The sequence below is a fragment of the Scyliorhinus torazame genome, chromosome 4, assembly GCF_047496885.1.
Source record: "Scyliorhinus torazame isolate Kashiwa2021f chromosome 4, sScyTor2.1, whole genome shotgun sequence".
NCBI lineage: Eukaryota > Metazoa > Chordata > Chondrichthyes > Carcharhiniformes > Scyliorhinidae > Scyliorhinus > Scyliorhinus torazame.
Window position 1 is genome coordinate 199,109,626 of NC_092710.1, and position 19,304 is coordinate 199,128,929.

Consider the following 19,304-nt stretch of genomic DNA (forward strand, 5'->3'; position numbering starts at 1 on the left):
ACCGATTTCTGGACCACTCTGCTCCCACGCCTGCCATCAAACTCAGTAGCGTAGGTTTGGTAGAATTCTTCCCTAAATTTTCTGAATAGCCTGTAGGTTTTAATTGTCTTTATTCATTTTTAGGAGCAGAAATTCATTGTCTCCCAGCTTTGTGTGTGAAGGTGAAAATGCGAGCACAATGTGTGCCAAACCAGGGAGCCTAAAACTAGTCTTCAGAGCACTTCTAAATCAATGGGGGGGGGGGGGGGGGAAGCGGAATATAAATGTAACTTTTCAGTGGTGACCAGTTCCTAAGGCGCCAGCCACACCTTGAAATTTGAGTGGCTTAGGCCCAGTACCTAATCCACACACATCAGTCCAATTTCTCAGACTGATCCTAAATCTGGGATTAGACTGCTCATTATCTTATACAAGAGCCCTTACACCTGTTTGATGTGGACACTCTGAATGCCTGAAAATCATAGGTGGCTTTAAGACAGACAACTGCGAAATTGATCATTTTTACCCACCTTTTCCATATGGTACAATGATAACCAATTTCTATCCCTTAGTTTGTCATGCTTTTAAGATTCAATAATTTGCAGTTTCAACACTGATTGATGTAAGTAGAGATGCAATAAGTTAAACACCCCAAAATATTCTTTATTTTGTACTATGCTTGAAATAAGGAAAACAACGTTTTGATATTTGGTCTAGTGTTACAATTATCATCACAATCCTTGAACTGTTTTTAAAACGTTGGGAAAAAGATATAATTGGACAAAAAGCGCTAAACATTTACCTAGTTATGCTAGTTGTACCTATTGCACGTTGATATTTTAGGCGCAAGTTCAAAAATTCGTAACAAAGTAGTACTATGGAAATACGAAGAACTTTTTATTTACTTGAAAACCTTGCTTTTTCATTTCAACACTCCAAAAAGGTTACAATCACCTTGGGGTGTTCATTAACTGTGTTCTGACATTCATGGGGACATCTGTACAAGAGCCCCCTAAAAAGCAATAATCTAATAAGGTGCAGTGTGATTAGTAGCGAAAAACAGCTTAGTTGGTACACAAACTAACACACAATAGACCTCTTGCAAGGACAATGTTATGTTACAGAAACAATAAAAATAATATTTTAAAAAAGAGACTTAATGGAAACATTGCTTTATATGCCCAATAATCATGATTATTTAATCACAAAAACCTTCAACTTGTGTCTAAAGAATCGATTATATTTGAGTAAAGAGATTTTTGAAGATAAGTTGTATTTGTGAGAATGTGCCTTTTGCAAAATCTTAGAGAAGGCACAGGTACAATTCTGTCACAATGACCACAATGTCGAACAATAAGACACAGTTCTGTGCACAATCCACATTGTAACAGATATATACCAGACATACATTTATAAGGCAATTAATTTATAAAGTATTATTACTAGCACCCATTCAGTGGCAAAGACAAGTAATAACACAGACAATGTCCAATACTAGTATTACTCATAATGTTAACATTCTAACTATACACAAAAGCTCTTGGTACTTGGAAAAAACAGTCAAATCTCATCATTACCAGCTAATTGTCTCTTTAGTTTTGAAAGTCTGCATTTTAGGAAGGGGTTCTTAAGCATTTGTGACTCCAGATACATCCATGATCCTGGAACCACTTCCAGGATGACTAAGACAAATTCTTTTGGCAGAAGAATGCCAGAAGACTTGGTTATTTTGGCTTGGGAGTAGATTACAAAAAATGCTAAACTGAGCAAAATTAAGTTTAAATAACAATTGGAAGATCGTATGGATGGGAGGTCCAACATTGTCATTGGAAATCACATATTTCTTCCTTCACTTTAATGGAGTTTATGAGATTGGAGTTTACAGATTTTCAAATAATTGTTTTTGATGTAATGAGGTTTGACTGTTTTATCTTCATTTTCTTCATTCAGAATGACTACATCTTAACAGTGGTATTCACTAGTTCTTTTTTGTATCCTTTTAGCATCATTTTCTTTTGTGACATTTTTGTATACAGGCAACCTAATCCAATATCTTTCCCCAAAAGCATTTTCCTTCATGTGGTTTTAAAAAGGGAAAATCCATGAAAGTATAGTAGCTGAATTGAAAGGCTGAGCAGAAACTCAGCAAGAAAGTTCTTGCAACATTTTGGAATACTACAGAAGCACTTACTTATACATTAAACACAATGGTCATTACATATTATTCATCATCCTTGATAGATACAATTAACTGAGCAAAGCAAAATAAGTGCTTAGTCAGATAAAAGCAAATACTTATGGTATTCAAACTGATAGCGATTAAAAATATTTTGTTACATGAAAACTGAAAATATGATTGAAAAGCACAAAATTTAGTTTATTTTACACTGATTTCTCGTCCAATTTAACTAACAATGTTAAATATCTTCTGAATTTCTCAAAATGGAGGAGAATCAAGAAGAAGGCTAATTTATTTGTTCGGAATGGCGATAGACAAGAGTTCAGTCTAGTTTTTAGATGTACTCAATTATGTCACTAGAATCTACACCCCAAAGGGACGAAGTGCACATTTCATCATTACAACATTAAGTAACTTATAGACCATATTTTTCCAAGCAGATACTTGGACACATCCAATTGTCATGATGAAGTGCATGTTACTAATGCTAAGTAACACAGTAAAAGAAAATGTCAAAAGTTAAAAATAAATCCTATGTTTATGGAAATTTCATATTTTTAAATGTACACCATAGAATGGGATAACAGGTCACCTTGCACAGATTGGAGCATTAATCTGGCATGTAGCAGCACAATAGGGGTCCTTCAGTGCAGCAGGTGATATCACAATATGGTCTATTGATACTCATCCTGGTCAGATAAGTGCAGACTGGAAAACTCATGACTGTGATAATACTTATTTGTCTATCTGCCTTTATACCTACGCTATCATTCTTTTTTGTTTTAATAAGTATACTCTATATAACTTCAATCAGTACACTGTATCAATATTAAAACAGAGTGATAAAATACAAATTACAGTTACACTCTTTCACAAGATTATATTAGAAGATGCTGACATTATGTACTGCACATTGATATAAATGAGATTAATCTTTCCCCTAGTGTTACCTATACCTTTTACGTTTTCTACAAATAGTCTCACAGGATTTTCGCCAAGGACATCATTGGCAATTCAATGCCAAAAAAGTAAAACTCAGACTATTTATTAACCATTTCAGTTTCTGACCAAATCAGAGAACATGGTAGATGTAATCACGATATGCCTCAAGACTTTAGGTCTAATCTAAAATTGGATCAAGCAATTATATCAAATAATTTAGAACATCAGCTTACCAGGTTCTGAATCACTGAGATGTAATTTACCTTGGAATTATAATGCAAAACTTTTCAATTACTTGTGGGTTTTACTAATGTCATTCTGACATAAATGGATGCTTTATGATATGATCGGACACTAGTTTGTATGTAGCAAACAGGCATTCACAGAGTAACTCCTTCCATCCTATTTTGATAGGCCTTAGAAACACAATCGGGGGCTTAAAACAAATGCTCCTGTGACTGACAGACAAACCTTCCTTTCAACAGAGTACGGCTGTAGCAGAGAGCACTAGATGATACTTGACTGAAAGTGTGCACCAATGTTTCAATTGGACATTGCTGGTGGCAGATCAGGGCGCCTGGTTTGAATTATTTTTGGTTTTGGAGAATTCTTCGGTTCATCCTCATCCTCTGCTTCGCTATCGCAGACGTGGACCACCACACTGGGAGTTGATTCGGTTCCTGCATGCAATTCATACTTCTCTCCTGTAAAATCAAAGATGAAGAGGTTACATTAGCTTCTAGATGAATTCCTTCTCTGAAGAAAAATTTTGGGGATATTTGGTTTACTTATTTTTGTGCTTCAATCAGTTCTGAATTAAGCAATAGCCCATTTTTTCCTGGTTCCCAAGCGCTGTATTTAGGGGTTACCCCCTAGTGATTCGCTGGGGAATCCCTTGAGGAAATTCTGACGTGAGGGTTTACCTGGCAATGGTCCAGAAGCGTTAACTTCCTCTGGACAACTACGCTCGGACAGAGCAATTTAAATCGCTAACTTTGGATGATTTTGCTGGCACAGACCGAGACTCGCATGGGACACCCTCACACACAAGACCTCCAGTGAATCCCCCCACTCGGCCCGGCGCACCGCTCCCCCACCCCGGCCCTACATAAACTGACCCCCGCTCCAGCCCAACCCAACCCAATCCAATCCCTTACTGGCTCGACCAACATATTCCCCGCCCTTCCGACCAACCCACACCCTGGCCTTACCCAACCTCTCCTCCTGGCCTGGTCTCCCCCCTCCCTCCCCCCTCTCCCCACCCCTCCCCCTCCCCCTCTCCCCCCCTCTCCGACCCCCCTCCCCCCTTCCCCTCCCCTCTCCCACCCCCTCCCCCCTCCCCCTCTCTCCCCCTCTCTCCCCCCTCCCCCCTCTCCCCCCCTCCCCCCTCTCCCCCCTCTCCCCACCACCCTCTCCCTCACTCCCCTCTCTCCCACCTCCTCCCCCTCTCCCACCTCTCCCAATCAGCTCCCAGTTCTTTCCCTCCTCCCCTCCTGGTCTCCCCCCATGCACCACCAGTACCACCCCCCCCCCTTCCAACCACCTCTCCCTCCTGATATCTCCCAGTCCCCCCCTCCTCCTCCTCCCAGTCCCCCCCTCCTCCTCCCAGTCCCCCCTCCTCCTCCCAGTCTGCCCTCTCCCTCCCGGTCTCCTTCCCCATCCCTCTCCACCCCGGTCTCCTCCCCACCTCTCTCCCGCTCAGTCCCCCCTCCCCCAATCCCTCTTCCTCCGCCTCCTGTTCTCCTTTCCATCCCGGTCTCCCCACTCCCTCCCTCCTGATCTCCCCACCCCCTCCCTCCTGATCTCCCCACCCCCTCCCTCCTGATCTCCCCACGATTGCCTAAACAATCTACTTTATGGCAGCTAGTGCTGTAAAAGAGGGCATCCCTTCCTTCCCTGCGCCTCAGTTACTCTTCACAGATGCAACCAGGGGCACACTTCGCTGCTCCTGTCTCATCCAGCCTTGGGGGAGGAAGGTTGGGCGAGACAGGGGCTTTGGGATTTCAACAAGGGTAAGTCCATCCAGAGTTGCAATCTGCCAGAGATTGCCACTCTGAGGAAATTAACCGTCAATGTGTTTTCCTATTTTAATGAGGCATGTTGGAACTCCCCAGCACGATACTGCTGTTCATTTGGTTGTGAGTCTTAAACGTCTGTCAGTGAGTTTGACAAAAGCTAGAATTTCTTAATTTTATAGGTGAAATTTGGTGAACGACAGCAGCTTAAAAATATTTCTGTTCAAAATTGCATCCTTGACAAATATTAGTTGCTGTGCTATGTGCAGAACTGAAACTTGAACTATACAATATACACACTCTGCAATAGTTTAAACAAACAATAGCATATCAAATCTTTTTTCACATCTCTTCCATTTTTAAAATGTCTAATCAATGTATTTGGAATGGATAGCCAGAAACAAGACTGAGAGATGACACATGTGAACGTGGAGCAGCCATATGCCTCAAACAATGTCATCATCATAAGGTCAGGTGGGAGAGGAGCCAGGGTGCAGGGAATTCATAAATCATGAATTCCTGCACCCTGAGTCTTCAGTGGGATCCTGCATGAAATTCGGCATGAGACCGAGCCCACCTCCCTGATTACCAGCAATTTTGAGATCCGCCTTCGGGTCCAGGACAGGATTGGACCCATGACGATTATTCAAAACTTTTAAAGTAGCCCTCTTATAACTGAAGGAGTATCAGTAACTTGTATCCAGCTTCTCCGACCTAACCTGAACATGCAATATAGAGCCAGACCTTAAAATTTTAAGTCAATAATGGGTGCTCTAGAGGCTCTTTAATTGAATGAGAGTTCCCGTTGGTATGATCATTCTCAGTGGCCCTGGAGCCCAACAGCAACCATTTATATGGTTAAATCTGAGCACTCCATCCTAGATGTTACTGAAGCAGGGTGACTGTGTGGAGTTTGCACATTCTCTCCGTTTCTGTGTGGGTTTCCTCGGGTGTTCTGGCTTTCTCCCACAGTCCAAACATGTGCAGGTTAGGTACATTGGCCATGTTATATTGTCCCTTATTGTCCAAAAGGTTAGTGGAGGTTATGGAGTTACGGGGATAGAGAGGGGATGTGGGCCTTTTAGGGTTCTCTTTCGGAGGGTGGTTGCAAGTCAATGGGCCAAATGGTCTCTTTCTGCACTCTAGGGAGTCTATGATTCTAACGGAAAGGGGTGCTATTGTTCTTTCCACCCCATCAGGATTCTCAATCGGCAGGAGAATAGAGCATCCCCCCAAAAAACGGTTTGGCGCTGTTGCGATGCTCCGATCCCCTGCTGGTGGCCTCAGCTACCTGCCCCATGCTGGCAGGGGGATGCAAATCACCAACTTAATTGATGGGTTGGAAGTCTGATTCATCCCTCCCGCTATGCACTGACCCACACATTTTGAGTGGGCGGGCCGATACTATGGTCCAGTGGGAAATCCACTGGGCGGGCTTTGGTGAAAGTTTGCCCAGGTGTGGCTCTGACACGGTGGACCCTGAGGTGGGTCAAGGGGTCAGTGCATAACTAAAATGACCCCCAAGCCCATCCGAAGGCCCCCCTACAATGCAAATTCTGCCCGCCACTGACAAGTAGGGGCATCTTTCCTCCTACCACGGGAATAATGGATCACCCCCCAACACCTTGCACATGTGAGCTTTTGGCTGTGAATAAGTCGGTGTGAAACCACTTAGCTCCTTTGATGTGGTGAGGGGCTGTCAATCATAGCAAGAGCAGTTACAAATATTGTGGCTAACATCACAGCAGGGTACTTGAGATGCATTCAAGTGTGAGGGAAAGATAGATAAACAATCCACCAAGCACTCTCAATTAATGGCGAGAGTAATGTATTGATACGTGAATTTGAATGGGTGTTTTGCATTTCCAAGGCTGTCAAGGGATCTGAAGCCTTTTCAAGTGTGCTTGGCTTTTGAGGAAGCCTCTGACACTTGTAACAGTTGCTGCTTTAAACGCTTTTGTCTGAGACAGCAGATGTTGGAGAAGCATAAGTGAAAATGCAGTGATCTTTCACTGTACTGCCTGGGCTGTTCTTCAACTTTCAGGCAGGGGTGATTGATGGGTGCAACTGATGGGGTGACTGACGAGGAATCAGATGGGGAGGATCTGATGGGGGTGTCTGATGTGGGGGGTTGGGGTTGGGTCACCCTCATGTGTATGTGCTATGGGGGTGTTACCCATTATTTCCATGATGAGGGGGAGGATGCCATTCCATGCCCACAGGGATTGGGCAGCAAAGCTTTGTGAGGGGGTGGCACCACTGGACCATAGTATCGGGCCGCCCACTCAAAATGGTGGCCCGATACCAGGATTCCAACAAAATCTGGTGAGCTCTCCCTCATGCATGTATTTTCATAGTAAAGGAGAAACTCACGCCTGGACGATGTACCTAGCGGAGACTAGTCCCGATTCTCTGCTGATGAGAGTACTTAGTCTCCACAACTGAGAATCCATGATGGCAGCAAAGTAAAAGGCTACGTTAGCTAAATGGAACAGCTACAGTTAGCTTGGGTCACTGTCTGTGCGGAGTCTGCACGTTTCCCTGTGTCTGTGTGGGTTTCCACCGGGTCTCGGTTTCCTCCCACAAGTCCTGAAAGACGTGCTTGTCAGGTGATTTGAATACTCTGAATTCTCCCTCAGTATACCCGAACAGGCGGTGTAGTCTGGCGACTAGGCATTTTCGCAGTAACTTCATTGCAGTATTAATGTAAGCCTACTTGTGACATTAATAATATTATTATAATAACAGGTTTCTTTCTGAGCTCAATCTCAGATTTGGTAGGTTGCAACTAATTGAGATTGAAACATATCAGTGACAGATCGCTTATACATGCTTGTGTGTCAGAATCTGTATCAGTCCCAGTTTCATTGCAAGATCATTTCATGACTATCTCAGAGAAATTCACTTAAGAGTCTCTAATTATGGTATTTAAATATTTTATCAAAAGGTAATTAAAGCCGTTTTGTTAAATAGACTTTGTGATCAAAATGGATGCTTCATTAAAATGGAATTATGTATACCTTGTGCATCACAGCTGCTGTAAGAAAGAAAGTCTTGTATTTATATTGCACTTTTCATGACCACAGGACATGCCAAAGCAATTTGCAGCCAATGAAGTTATTTTTGAAGTGGAGTCACTGTTGCAATTTGGGCACAGCAAGCTTCCCAAAACACCAATGTAATAATGGCCAGAAGTCTGCTTTTGTGATGTTGATCGGGGGATAGGACACTTGGGATAACTCCCCTTCTCTTGTTCAAAATAGTATTGCAGGATGTTTTGCATCCATCTGAGAGTGCAGACTGGGCCTTGGTTTAACATCTCACTTGGACGACAGCACCTCCGACTGTGCTGCGCTCCCTCAGTACTGCACTTAATTAACAATTAACACATATAAAAGAGATGAGATTGTTACCAACAGAGACACAGCTGTCACTGTAATGAATAGGTTTTACAGCATTGTGCATTCTCTGTATTCTTGTTATTGGTACTTTCAGCCTATCAGCCAAAACAGTAATAAAGAAATGTGAAGAGACAGAGAAAAGATTCAGGATTATGAAAAGACCATTGTTCTGACGGGTATGCCCATTTTTCTGCCCCTTATATTCCTTTTCTCACCGTGACAAATGGAGGGCTTTAGGAAAATTGGATTATAAATGATTTGGGCATTTAAAGGGTTAAATGCCTGGGTTTACAGTGTTATTGATTGCAGTGGACAGAGGAATGTGTTTGTCAGTCTGGGCTGATGCACTGTGGTTTGACTGGGGACAGTCCCTGGGGGCTTAATGTGCTTTCAGTCCCAGGAAAGTTAATTTTTGTTTCAGCTTGGGGAGATGATGTCATTACTGAGTGGAGCTAAGAGATTCAAAGAGAGATTTTTTAAAGAAAGCTTTTGAATAGTTCTGATCTGGCTACCACATAGTCCACAAGTAAAGGCAGTTTTCTTTCCCAGCAGGGTAGTTTAAAAAAGAGTAATAATATTTTAAAGCAGAGCAGTTGTGTCTGAAGACAAGGAAGAGGCGGAAACAACCCAGTTGAAGCAGCTATTTGAAGATGTTCAGCCAGAATCTGTAGAGGTTCTAACCGTGGTCCAAATCTTTTCAGCAAAGCAAGTATTACTCTATTCGCTGTGGATTTTAAGCTGGATTGAGAGCTGTATGTTTTATTGATGTTTAATGAGGAATTGAGTAGTAGTGTTAAGGGGTCATTGTAAGCTGTTATTTTCGGGTGTGAAGTTAAAGAATTTAACATTATATTCAAAACAAAGTTTTGTTTTAAAATACCAAAGCCCTAATTTCTCGTGTAATCATTCCTGGAGTGAATCATTCTTTCCGCACACTCTTACAAAATACACTAAAGTATTGGGGTTTTGGTCCAGTACCCTAGTCACTGTTGTGATCTGAACTGGGATCTTAATATCACTCTTCCCTTCAAACATTTCTATTTCCCAAAACACATCAAACTATTTTTGAACCCATTAATCATGTCTGTTTCTATTATTTTGTTTGGCATCTTATTCCATAACATTTTTATTATTTAGGTGTAATGGTTCCATATGATTTTTCTTTACACATTTAATTTAGAGTCATGGTTTCACAGCACGAAAGAGGCCCTTGGCCCATCGTGTCTGTGCCGACCATCAAGAACCTGTCTATTCTAATCTTAAAGTCTTGTATGCTATGGCGCTTCAAGTGCTCATCTAAATGCCTCTTAAATGTTGTGAGGGTTCCCATTTCTACTATCTGTTCAGGCAGAGAGTTCCAGATTTCAGAAATGAGAGGAAGATGTGGCAAGGTAGAAATTCTATTGAGTCCAGTAAGCATGCATCAAACAGAGGTTGTTCGAGGAACTCAGTTGGATGGAGGTTAAATGGAGTAGGTTTTGAGTCCTGGAGAGAAGCTGAATCTGGTGAGAATTGGAAGAGAGACTGGGGGCAGCTCCAAAATGCTGTGATATGAAACAGGGGTTGTGGGTTGTAAGCAGTTGAAAATAGATTTAATGGACATAGGCATAAATGGGATTTCAGAGATTTAAAAAAATGTTTTGAAAATTAAACGCTCACTTTTAAAATTTTTTTAGAGTACCCAATTATTTTTATTTCCAATTAAGGGGCAATTTAGCGTGGCCAATCCACCTACCCTGCACATACTTGGGTTGTGGGGGTGAAACCCACGCAGACACGGGGAGAATGTGCAAACTCCACACAGACAGGGACCCAGGGCCGGGATTCGAACCCGGGTCCTCAGCGCCGCAGTCCCAGTGCTAACCACTGCACCACCGTGCTGCCCTAATTAAAAGCTTAATTAACTCTGTCGATGCCATATTGAATCTGTGCCCAAGATCTACCGGCCTTGCCGAGGAGACCGCAGCCAGGCGCTGTTCAGCACTGGTCCCCACAAACGATGGCCAGGCGAATGACATTTGGGGATGACTCCTGGGGAATCAAAGGCCCTCAGCTGGATGGTAACTGGGCAGGGTGGCACCCTGGCACTGCTGATGCTATCTGTGTACCATGGCACTGCCAGCCTGGTACCTTGGCATTGCCACCTGGGCACCCTGGTTGTGCCACCTGGCTGCCATTCTGAGACTCCAGTGTGCCCATGTGGCACTGCCAGGGTGCGAGGCAGCCAGTGCCAAGGTGTCCAGGTGGCATTTTTCCTTCTCCAGGGATTGGGCCTGTGGGTGCCTTGGCCATATGAGGTGAGGTGTGGGGGGCTCGAGGACCCTCCAACAGGTGAGTTGGAGTCCAGGGGTCGCCTCGGGCTGTCGAGCGCTTGGAACCCCACAATCTCTTCCTGCACTGATAAGTGGAGCTCCTCAGTGCAGGGAATGTGACTGAGTATGTCCTCGGCAGGGCGTTTCCCACTGAGGGCAGGTAAAAAAGAGTGCCGTTAGATATCGGCCAGGAATAGCCTGGCTAACCCTGCCCAGAACGGAATTTGCTTTTTTTCCCGTTAGCTAAGTTTAAAAAGCTGAACTGCTTCCAGATTCGAAGAAAATCTCGCAGGAGAGAATGGCAGCGAGGCAGTTACTAATACACCAAGGCCAGAACCCCTACAAGAACTCGCCTCCATTTGCCCCATATGGAACTTGGATCACTAGCACTTTTTCAATATTGGCTGGTGCAAAGCATTTCTGCGAACATTAGCTGTGGGGGCCCTATACAGTAAACAAATTCAGGATATCAACCTTTGCCCAAAACCAAATATTCCCAGACTCTCAAAGATATCCCGCATTCCACCCTATCAAATGCTTTTTAAGCATCCATGGAACAACTAATTTGGGCTCGGGCACTGAAGTGGGGGAGAGGACAATATTTAATAGAAAAAGTATATTGGCCGACAATTGCCGACCCTTGACAAAGATTGGCTGGTCTCCCAAAATAATCTCTGGGAGGCAGGACTCCAACCACGGTGCCAGCACTTTTACGAGTAACTTAGCATCTGCATTCAAAAGCGAAATAGGTTGAAACGAGCCACATTCTGTAGGGTCATTGTCTTTTATAAGGATCAGGGAAACAGAGGCCTGCGCAAGTGTAATGGGCAACAAATCTAAACTTAGAGGGATCAATTGTCCCTCAAACTCCTTATAAAACTCAATGGAAAAGCCATCCGGACCAGGAGCTTTACCCTGCATCAACCCAATGCATTTCTTAATTACCTCTGGGCCCAAAGAGGATTCCAATTCTTTCCGCCTCTCCCTGCTCATGCTTTTTTTTTACAAAAGAATACTCCTCCTGCGCATTAAAAAAATGTCTTTCCCTCAAAAGTCAATCTGTGCCACAGCGGGGACACCACCCCGAATCGGACTCCACTATTATATAGGGCAGCTTACAAAGTTCATAGAATTTACAGTGCAGAAGGAGGCCATTCAGCCCATCGAGTCTACACCAGCTCTTGGAAAGAGCACCCTACCCAAGGTCCACAATTCCACCTTATCCCCATAACCCAGTAACCCCACCCAACACTAAAGGCAATTTTGGACACTAAGGGCAATTTAGCATGGCCAATCCACCTAACCTGCACATCTTTGGACTGTGGGAGGAAACCGGAGCACCCGGAGGAAACCCACGCACACACGAGGAGAATGTGCAGACTCCGCACAGACAGTGACCCAAGCCGGGAATCGAACCTGGGACCCTGGAGCTGTGAAGCAATTGTGCTATCCACAATGCTACCGTGCTGCCCCTAAGCTTGGGCTTCTTTGCCAGCTCCACTCTCAGGTCTTGATAAAGTCTGATTGCATGGCCATCCCATTTACAGTCGCGATGCTCCTTAGCCCATCCCAGGACCGTTATTTTCCTTGAAAGCTGTGAAACTTCACAATTATTGCTCGCTGGGATGGGCTTCTGTCGGATTGTATGATGGACTCGATCCAGCTCGGGAGGTGCCGTTAATCCACCTCCCCATTGTGGTGTTGGGTGTTCTGACACACAGATGAGCCAACACAGTTGCATATGGTACAACGCTTCTTTATTTAAACTCACTATTTACAACTTGGTCTTTGCACTCTGCACGTGGGGGGCTCCCTGCTTGTGGTGTTTCAACAGCTCTTTCTTGTTTCCTTCTCCCCAGACCTACTGACCTCCAGGTGTCGTGCTCGTGCTTTTTATGTGGTTGGTGTTCTTGTCTGTGATTGGTTGTGGTGTTGTGTACTCTGATTTGCCTGTTAGTGTGTCCATCATGATGTGTGTGTTTGAATATCATGACATCCCCCCTTTTTACAAAGATATGTGCCTACGTGGTAATAAATATGATCGTGACGTGAGTGCATCTAAGAGTGTGTGTGTGTCGTGTGCAGCATGTGTCTATGACGGAACTATGTACATGGGGCGATGTCGAGTGCGTCACATGAATCCAGTTGTACCATAACATAACAGAAATGCGAACGAGAGAAGAAGAAAAAAATTTGAACAGTTGTCCAGTCAGACGACATCTGGAACGATAAACAACAACAGGTTATCATGTAAAATTGTCCAACTTATTAAACATATGAACTGTATTAGAAGTCCATTCTAATGGGTTTGCGACGAATTCGGGTTGACCGCCTCAAGGGTGGATCAAGAACCACCGGCTGCTGTGCAGGCATGGCCATGGGTGGCGATGGAAAGGGCGTGATGTGCGGCAGCTCCACAAAGTCATCCTCGGAAGCCTGTTGAGGATCTGGCGTGTTGTGTGGCTGTGAGCGTGGAAGTCAGCGAAGGGCGCGCCGATTGCGGCGACGCACGGAACCATCCGGCATGCGAACCAGGAACGAGCGGGGAGCCACTTGTCGGAGGACTTCGGCCGGTGCTGACCAGCCACCATACGGTTGATGGACGCGTACTTTGTCTCCGGAGGACAGGGGGGGCAGGTCCGTCGCTCGTGTGTCGTACCGACCTTTCTGGCGATCACGCTGCAGTTGCATGTTCCGAAGAACCGCCTCATTGTCTGTTGTCGGTGCCAGGACGGAAGGTACCGTCGTCCTGAGGGAGCGACCCATTAGTAGCTGCGCTGGCGAGAGGCCCGTGGATAACGGGGCCGATCGATAGGCCAGCAAGGCAAGGTTAAAGTCCGATCCGGCATCAGCCGCCTTGCACAGGAGCCGCTTTGCGATGTGGACACCCTTTTCAGCCTTCCCGTTCGATTGTGGATGCAGAGGGCTGGATGTCACATGAGTGAAACCATATGCTGCGGCAAAGGACGACCATTCACGGCTGGCAAAACAAGGTCCATTGTCTGACATGACAGTCCTTGGAATGCCATGGCGAGCAAACGTTTCCTTGCAGGCCCCAATGACTGCGGACGACGTCAGATCATGGAGAGGCATGACTTCCGGGTAGTTTGAGAAGTAGTCTATAATAACAATGTGATCTCTGCCGAGCGCGTGAAATAGGTCCACACCCACCTTCGCCCAGGGGGACGTCACCATCTCGTGTGGTAGAAGTGTTTCCGGAGGTTGCGCCGGCTGAAACCTCTGACAGGTTGTGCAGTTGAACACCATGTTGGCTATGTCTTCATTAATACCCGGCCAATATACCGCCTCCCGGGCCCTTCGTCTGCATTTTTCGACGCCCAAGTGGCCTTCGTGTAGTTGACGAAGAATCATCTGGCGCACACTGTGTGGAATAACGATCCTATGCGATTTCATAAGGACCCCGTCTATATTGGTGAGATCATCTCGCACATTATAAAACTGGGGGCACTGCCCTTTTAGCCACCCTTCCGTCATGTGGCGCATCACTCGCTGCAGCAGAGGGTCAGTCGCCGTCTCTGCGCGTATGTGGGCCAGACTAGGATCATCAGCTGGCATATTTGCTGATGTCAGAGTCACGTGTGCCTCAATTTGACGCACGAACCCCTCTGCATCTGGTGGTGTGCTCACTGCTCGGGAAAGAGTGTCCGCCACGATGAGTTCCTTCCCCGGAGTGTAGATCAGTTCAAAATCGTACCTCCTGAGTTTGAGTAAGATGCGCTGGAGGCGAGGAGTCATGTCGTTCAGGTCTTTGTTAATGATGTTGACCAGGGGGCGGTGGTCAGTTTCGACCGTGAATCGTGGCAGGCCATACACATAGTCGTGGAACTTGTCCAGTCCAGTTAACAAGCCCAGGCATTCTTTTTCGATTTGCGCGTAGCGCTGTTCGGTAGGGGTCATGGCTCGTGAGGCATACGCAACCGGGGCCCATGATGACGTGCTGTCTTTTTGCAGGAGTACCGCTCCAATACCAGATTGGCTGGCGTCTGTTGAGATCTTTGTAGGGCGAGTCGTGTCAAAGAAGGCCAGCACTGGTGCCGTGACCAGTTTGTGCTTGAGCTCCTCCCATTCCCGCTGATGCGACTGGTGCCAGTTGAATTCCGTCGATTTTTTTACGAGATGGCGCATGTTTGTTGTATGAGAAGCCAGGTTGGGAATGAACTTCCCAAGGAAGTTGACCATGCCCAGGAATCTTAAGACAGCCTTCTTGTCAGCCGGTCGTGGCATGGCTGTGATGGCGCTAACCTTGTCTGCATCGGGACGGACCCCGGACCTTGAGATGTGGTCCCCGAGGAATTTCAGCTCCGTCTGGCCGAAAGCACATTTCGCACGGTTGAGACGCAGGCCATTTTGCCGTATGCGGGTGAAGACACGTCGAAGACGATGCATGTGTTCCTGCGGAGTGGTGGACCAAATGATGATATCGTCCACATATACACGTACCCCTTCGATGCCTTCCATCATCTGCTCCATAATGCGGTGGAATACTTCAGATGCCGAAATGATGCCGAATGGCATCCGGTTGTAGCAGAATCTGCCAAAAGGGGTGTTGAATGTGCATAGTCTTCGGCTGGCCGGGTCCAGTTTGATCTGCCAGAATCCTTTGGACGCATCCAATTTAGTGAATATGTTGGCTCGCGCCATCTCGCTGGTGAGGTCTTCTCGTTTCGGGATGGGATAGTGTTCCCGCATGATGTTGTTGTTCAGATCTTTTGGATCTATACATATACGGAGCTCGCCAGAGGGCTTCTTTACACAGACCATGGAGCTGACCCATGGCGTGGGCTCCGTGACCTTGGATAGGACCCCTTGGTCCTGAAGAATCTGCAGTTGTGCCTTGAGGCGGTCTTTGAGAGGCGCAGGAACCCTGCGAGGTGCGTGAACGACAGGGATGGCGTCCGGTCTGAGTCGAATCTTGTACGTGTGTGGCAATGTCCCCATGCCTTCAAAGACCTCCTGGTTGTGAGCGAGGAGGGAATGGAGATTCGCGTGGAACTCAGCATCCGGGAAGTCGGATATCTCATCTGGAGAGAGAGACATAATGCGCTGTACCAGGTGAAGGACCTTACACGCTTGTGCGCCCAGTAACGAGTCCTTTGATGAGCCCACAACTTCGAAGGGGAGTGTGGCCGTGTACCTCTTGTGAGTCACCTGTAGCTGGCAAGATCCTATGGACGGGATAACGTTCCCGTTATAGTCAACCATCTTAAGCCGGGATGGTGTGATGGGTGGTTTGACCTTCATGGCCTGGACTGCAGAGTAAGCAATCAGGTTGGCGGATGCGCCGGTGTCCAGACGGAAGGCGACGCGCGATCGGTTGACCGTCAGGGTGGCACACCACTCATCGTCTGGATTGATGGCATTGACCTTGTTGACATCAATGACGGCAACTCGGAAGTCATCCTGGTCATCTGCATCACTTAAGTGGAAGTCTTGATGCGTGGGCTGGACGGTCCTGACTCGTGTGCGAGGTTGTCGAGGATGCGCCGGATCCATGGGTTGAGCCGCACGACAGCGGGCTGCGTAGTGGCCTATCATGGCACATCTGTTGCACTGTCGGTTTTTTGCAGGACATTGCCCTTTTAAGTGCAGACCTCCACAATTGCTGCACGTCATGACGTCACGGCGTTCGTTGCGCCACTGCGCATGCGCAGTGCGATCTTGCGGTGGGCGCGCCTGCGCAGTGCGTCCCTCGTTGTGGCCGTTATTTTTGGCGCGCACCTGCGCGGGAGACCGCGAAAAGCGCGGGAAGCGGCCGCTGTCGTCCGGGCCGTGGGGCGGGAAGAAATCGACGGCCTGGATGCGTTCAACGTCGTGGGCGGCCTGGCTTGCCGATTCGACGGCTGGGGACCCCCTCCGTGCCAACTCGGACGCCTGAAATCGGGCAAAACGGCAGGTAGCATTTTCATGGAGGACACAGGCTTCCACAGCAGACGCTAAGGTGAGGCTCTTTATTTTAAGAAGCTGCTGGCGTAGGCCACTAGAGGCAACGCCAAAAACAATCTGGTCCCTGATCATGGACTCTGTAGTGGTGCCGTAACCGCAGGACTGCGCTAGAATCCGGAGGTGCGTCAAAAAGGGTTGAAAAAGCTCCTCCTTACCTTGCAGGCGTTGCTGAAAGATGTATCTTTCGAAACTTTCGTTTACTTCAGTTTGAAAGTGCTGGTCCAGTTTGAGGATGACCGTGTCATATTTGGCCTGGTTTTCGCCTTCTTCGAACACCAGTGAATTAAAGACATCGTTTGGGTGGGGGCCTGCGTAGAAGAGGAGCATTGCAATCTTCGAATCATCCGAGGCATTCTGTTTTTCGGTGGCACGGATGTACAGGTCAAATCGCTGCCTGTAGAGCTTCCAGTTGGTGCCTAGGTTCCCCGTGACTTGCATCGGCTGCGGTTTGCCGGTGTGGTCCATGTCCAGAATGGCAGGTTGGTAGGCAGGTATCGATCCACTCCTGTACCATGTGGTGTTGGGTGTTCTGACACACAGATGAGCCAACACAGTTGCATATGGTACAACGCTTCTTTATTTAAACTCACTATTTACAACTTGGTCTTTGCACTCTGCACGTGGGGGGCTCCCTGCTTGTGGTGTTTCAACAGCTCTTTCTTGTTTCCTTCTCCCCAGACCTACTGACCTCCAGGTGTCGTGCTCGTGCTTTTTATGTGGTTGGTGTTCTTGTCTGTGATTGGTTGTGGTGTTGTGTACTCTGATTTGCCTGTTAGTGTGTCCATCATGATGTGTGTGTTTGAATATCATGACACCCATCATCCTCCCAAACATCTTCACAAAATATTCTGTGGGTGTTGGGCCTTCCATTCCTTATGTTAACCTTACAACTCAGATATTTTGCTTCTTGGAATGATTCCCCAAATCATTCACTTTGGCCTTTAGTGCCTCATTCACATCGGCCATCAGAGACATCTCTGCCTCCAGAGAAGCAATCTGGTTGCTATGTCGAGAGAGAGTCATGTCCATGCCTTGTATCACAGCTCCATGTGCTTTTACTGACTTTTAAAAAAAAACTTGATTTTATTCAAAATTTTACAGAATTTTTACAAAACCACTACTAAAAGAAGGCATCAAAAAACAAAAAATAAGAATTAACAACTTAACAAAACAAAGTGGGATAACTACCATTTACAAGAAAAATCTAGCCACAACCCATACAGCTCCCCGCTCTCCCCCCCCCCCCCCCCCCCCCCGGTTTGCTGCAGCAAACTAGAAACCCAGCCATGTCACGGACCCAAGTACCCACACTTGGGGGTTTCACATTCCTCCACATTAACAAGAGCCATCTCCGGGCTACCAAGGAGGCAAAGGCCAAGACTCCGGCCTCTTTCGACTCCTGCACTCCCGGATCTACTGACACCCCAAATATCGCTATCCCCCAGACTCGGCTTTACCCGAGTGTCCAAGACCTTGGACATAGCCTTTGCAAAGCCTCGCCAGAATTCTTTAAGTGCCAGGCATGGCCAAAACATATGGACATGAATTGCTGGGCTCCCTGAACACCTCACACACCTGTCCTCCATCCCAAAAAACTTGCTCATTCTTGTCGCTGTCATGTGCGCCCGGGGTACCACCTTAAACTGAATCATGCTAAGCCTGGCACAAGATGAGGAGGAATTGATCCTGCCCAGGGCGTCCACCCACAGGCCCTCGCCCAGCTCCTCCTCCCACTTGCCCTTCAGCACCTCCTCCTCCACCTCCTGCAGCTCCTGGTACATGTCTGATACCTTTCCGTCTCCTACCCACATGCCCGAGACCACCCTGTCCTGTATCCTGCGGGCAGGTAGCAGCAGAAATTCCATCACCTGCTTCCTCACGAAAACCTGGACCTGCAGGTACTCCCTGGGGGCAACCTGAATTTCTCCTCCAGCACCCTCAGGCTAGCAAAAGACCCGTCAATAAACAAGTCTCCCATCCTTTTGATACCCGCTCTGTGCCAGCTTAAAAACCCCCCATCCATTCTACCTGGGACGAACCTGTGGTTGTTTCGTTTCGGGGTCCAGACTGAGGCCCCTACCTCCCCCCTGTGCTGTCTCCACTGCCCCCAGATTCTCAATGTCGCCGCCACCACCGGGCTCGTGGTGTACCGTGCCGGTGGGAGCGGCAGCAGTGCCGTCATCAGTGCCCCCAGGCGAGTATCCCTGCAAGAAGCCGCCTCCAGCCGCTTCCACGCTGCCCCGCCCTCTACAACCCATTTCTGAATCATAGAGATGTTCGCTGCCCAATAATAGCTGCAGAAGTTCGGCAGCGCCAGCCCCCCCACCCCCGGCCCCCGACAGAGCTTTAAGAACAGTCTTTTAACTCGCGGAGTCTTATTTTCCCACACAAATCCCGTGATAATCCTGTTCACCCGCTTGAAGAAGGATTTGGGGATGAGGATGGGAAGGCACTGGAAGACGAACAAGAACGGAAGAACCGTCATCTTCATGGACTGCACCCTGCCCACCAG

At 47.0% G+C, this 19,304-nt stretch overlaps 1 protein-coding gene across 6 annotated transcripts in view; it reads right to left on the reverse strand.

The window, feature by feature from the left end:
* Positions 1-852: 852 nt before the first annotated feature.
* The window catches only part of rcan2 (regulator of calcineurin 2), a 644,130-nt gene continuing 625,678 nt past the window's right edge, over positions 853-19,304 (reverse strand). For all 6 annotated transcript variants that reach the window (XM_072499093.1, XM_072499092.1, XM_072499094.1 and 3 more), the window contains one exon: positions 853-3,804. In XM_072499093.1, the coding sequence (XP_072355194.1) occupies positions 3,644-3,804 (161 nt within the window). In that variant the 3' untranslated portion in view covers positions 853-3,643. The remainder of the gene's footprint in view (positions 3,805-19,304) is intronic.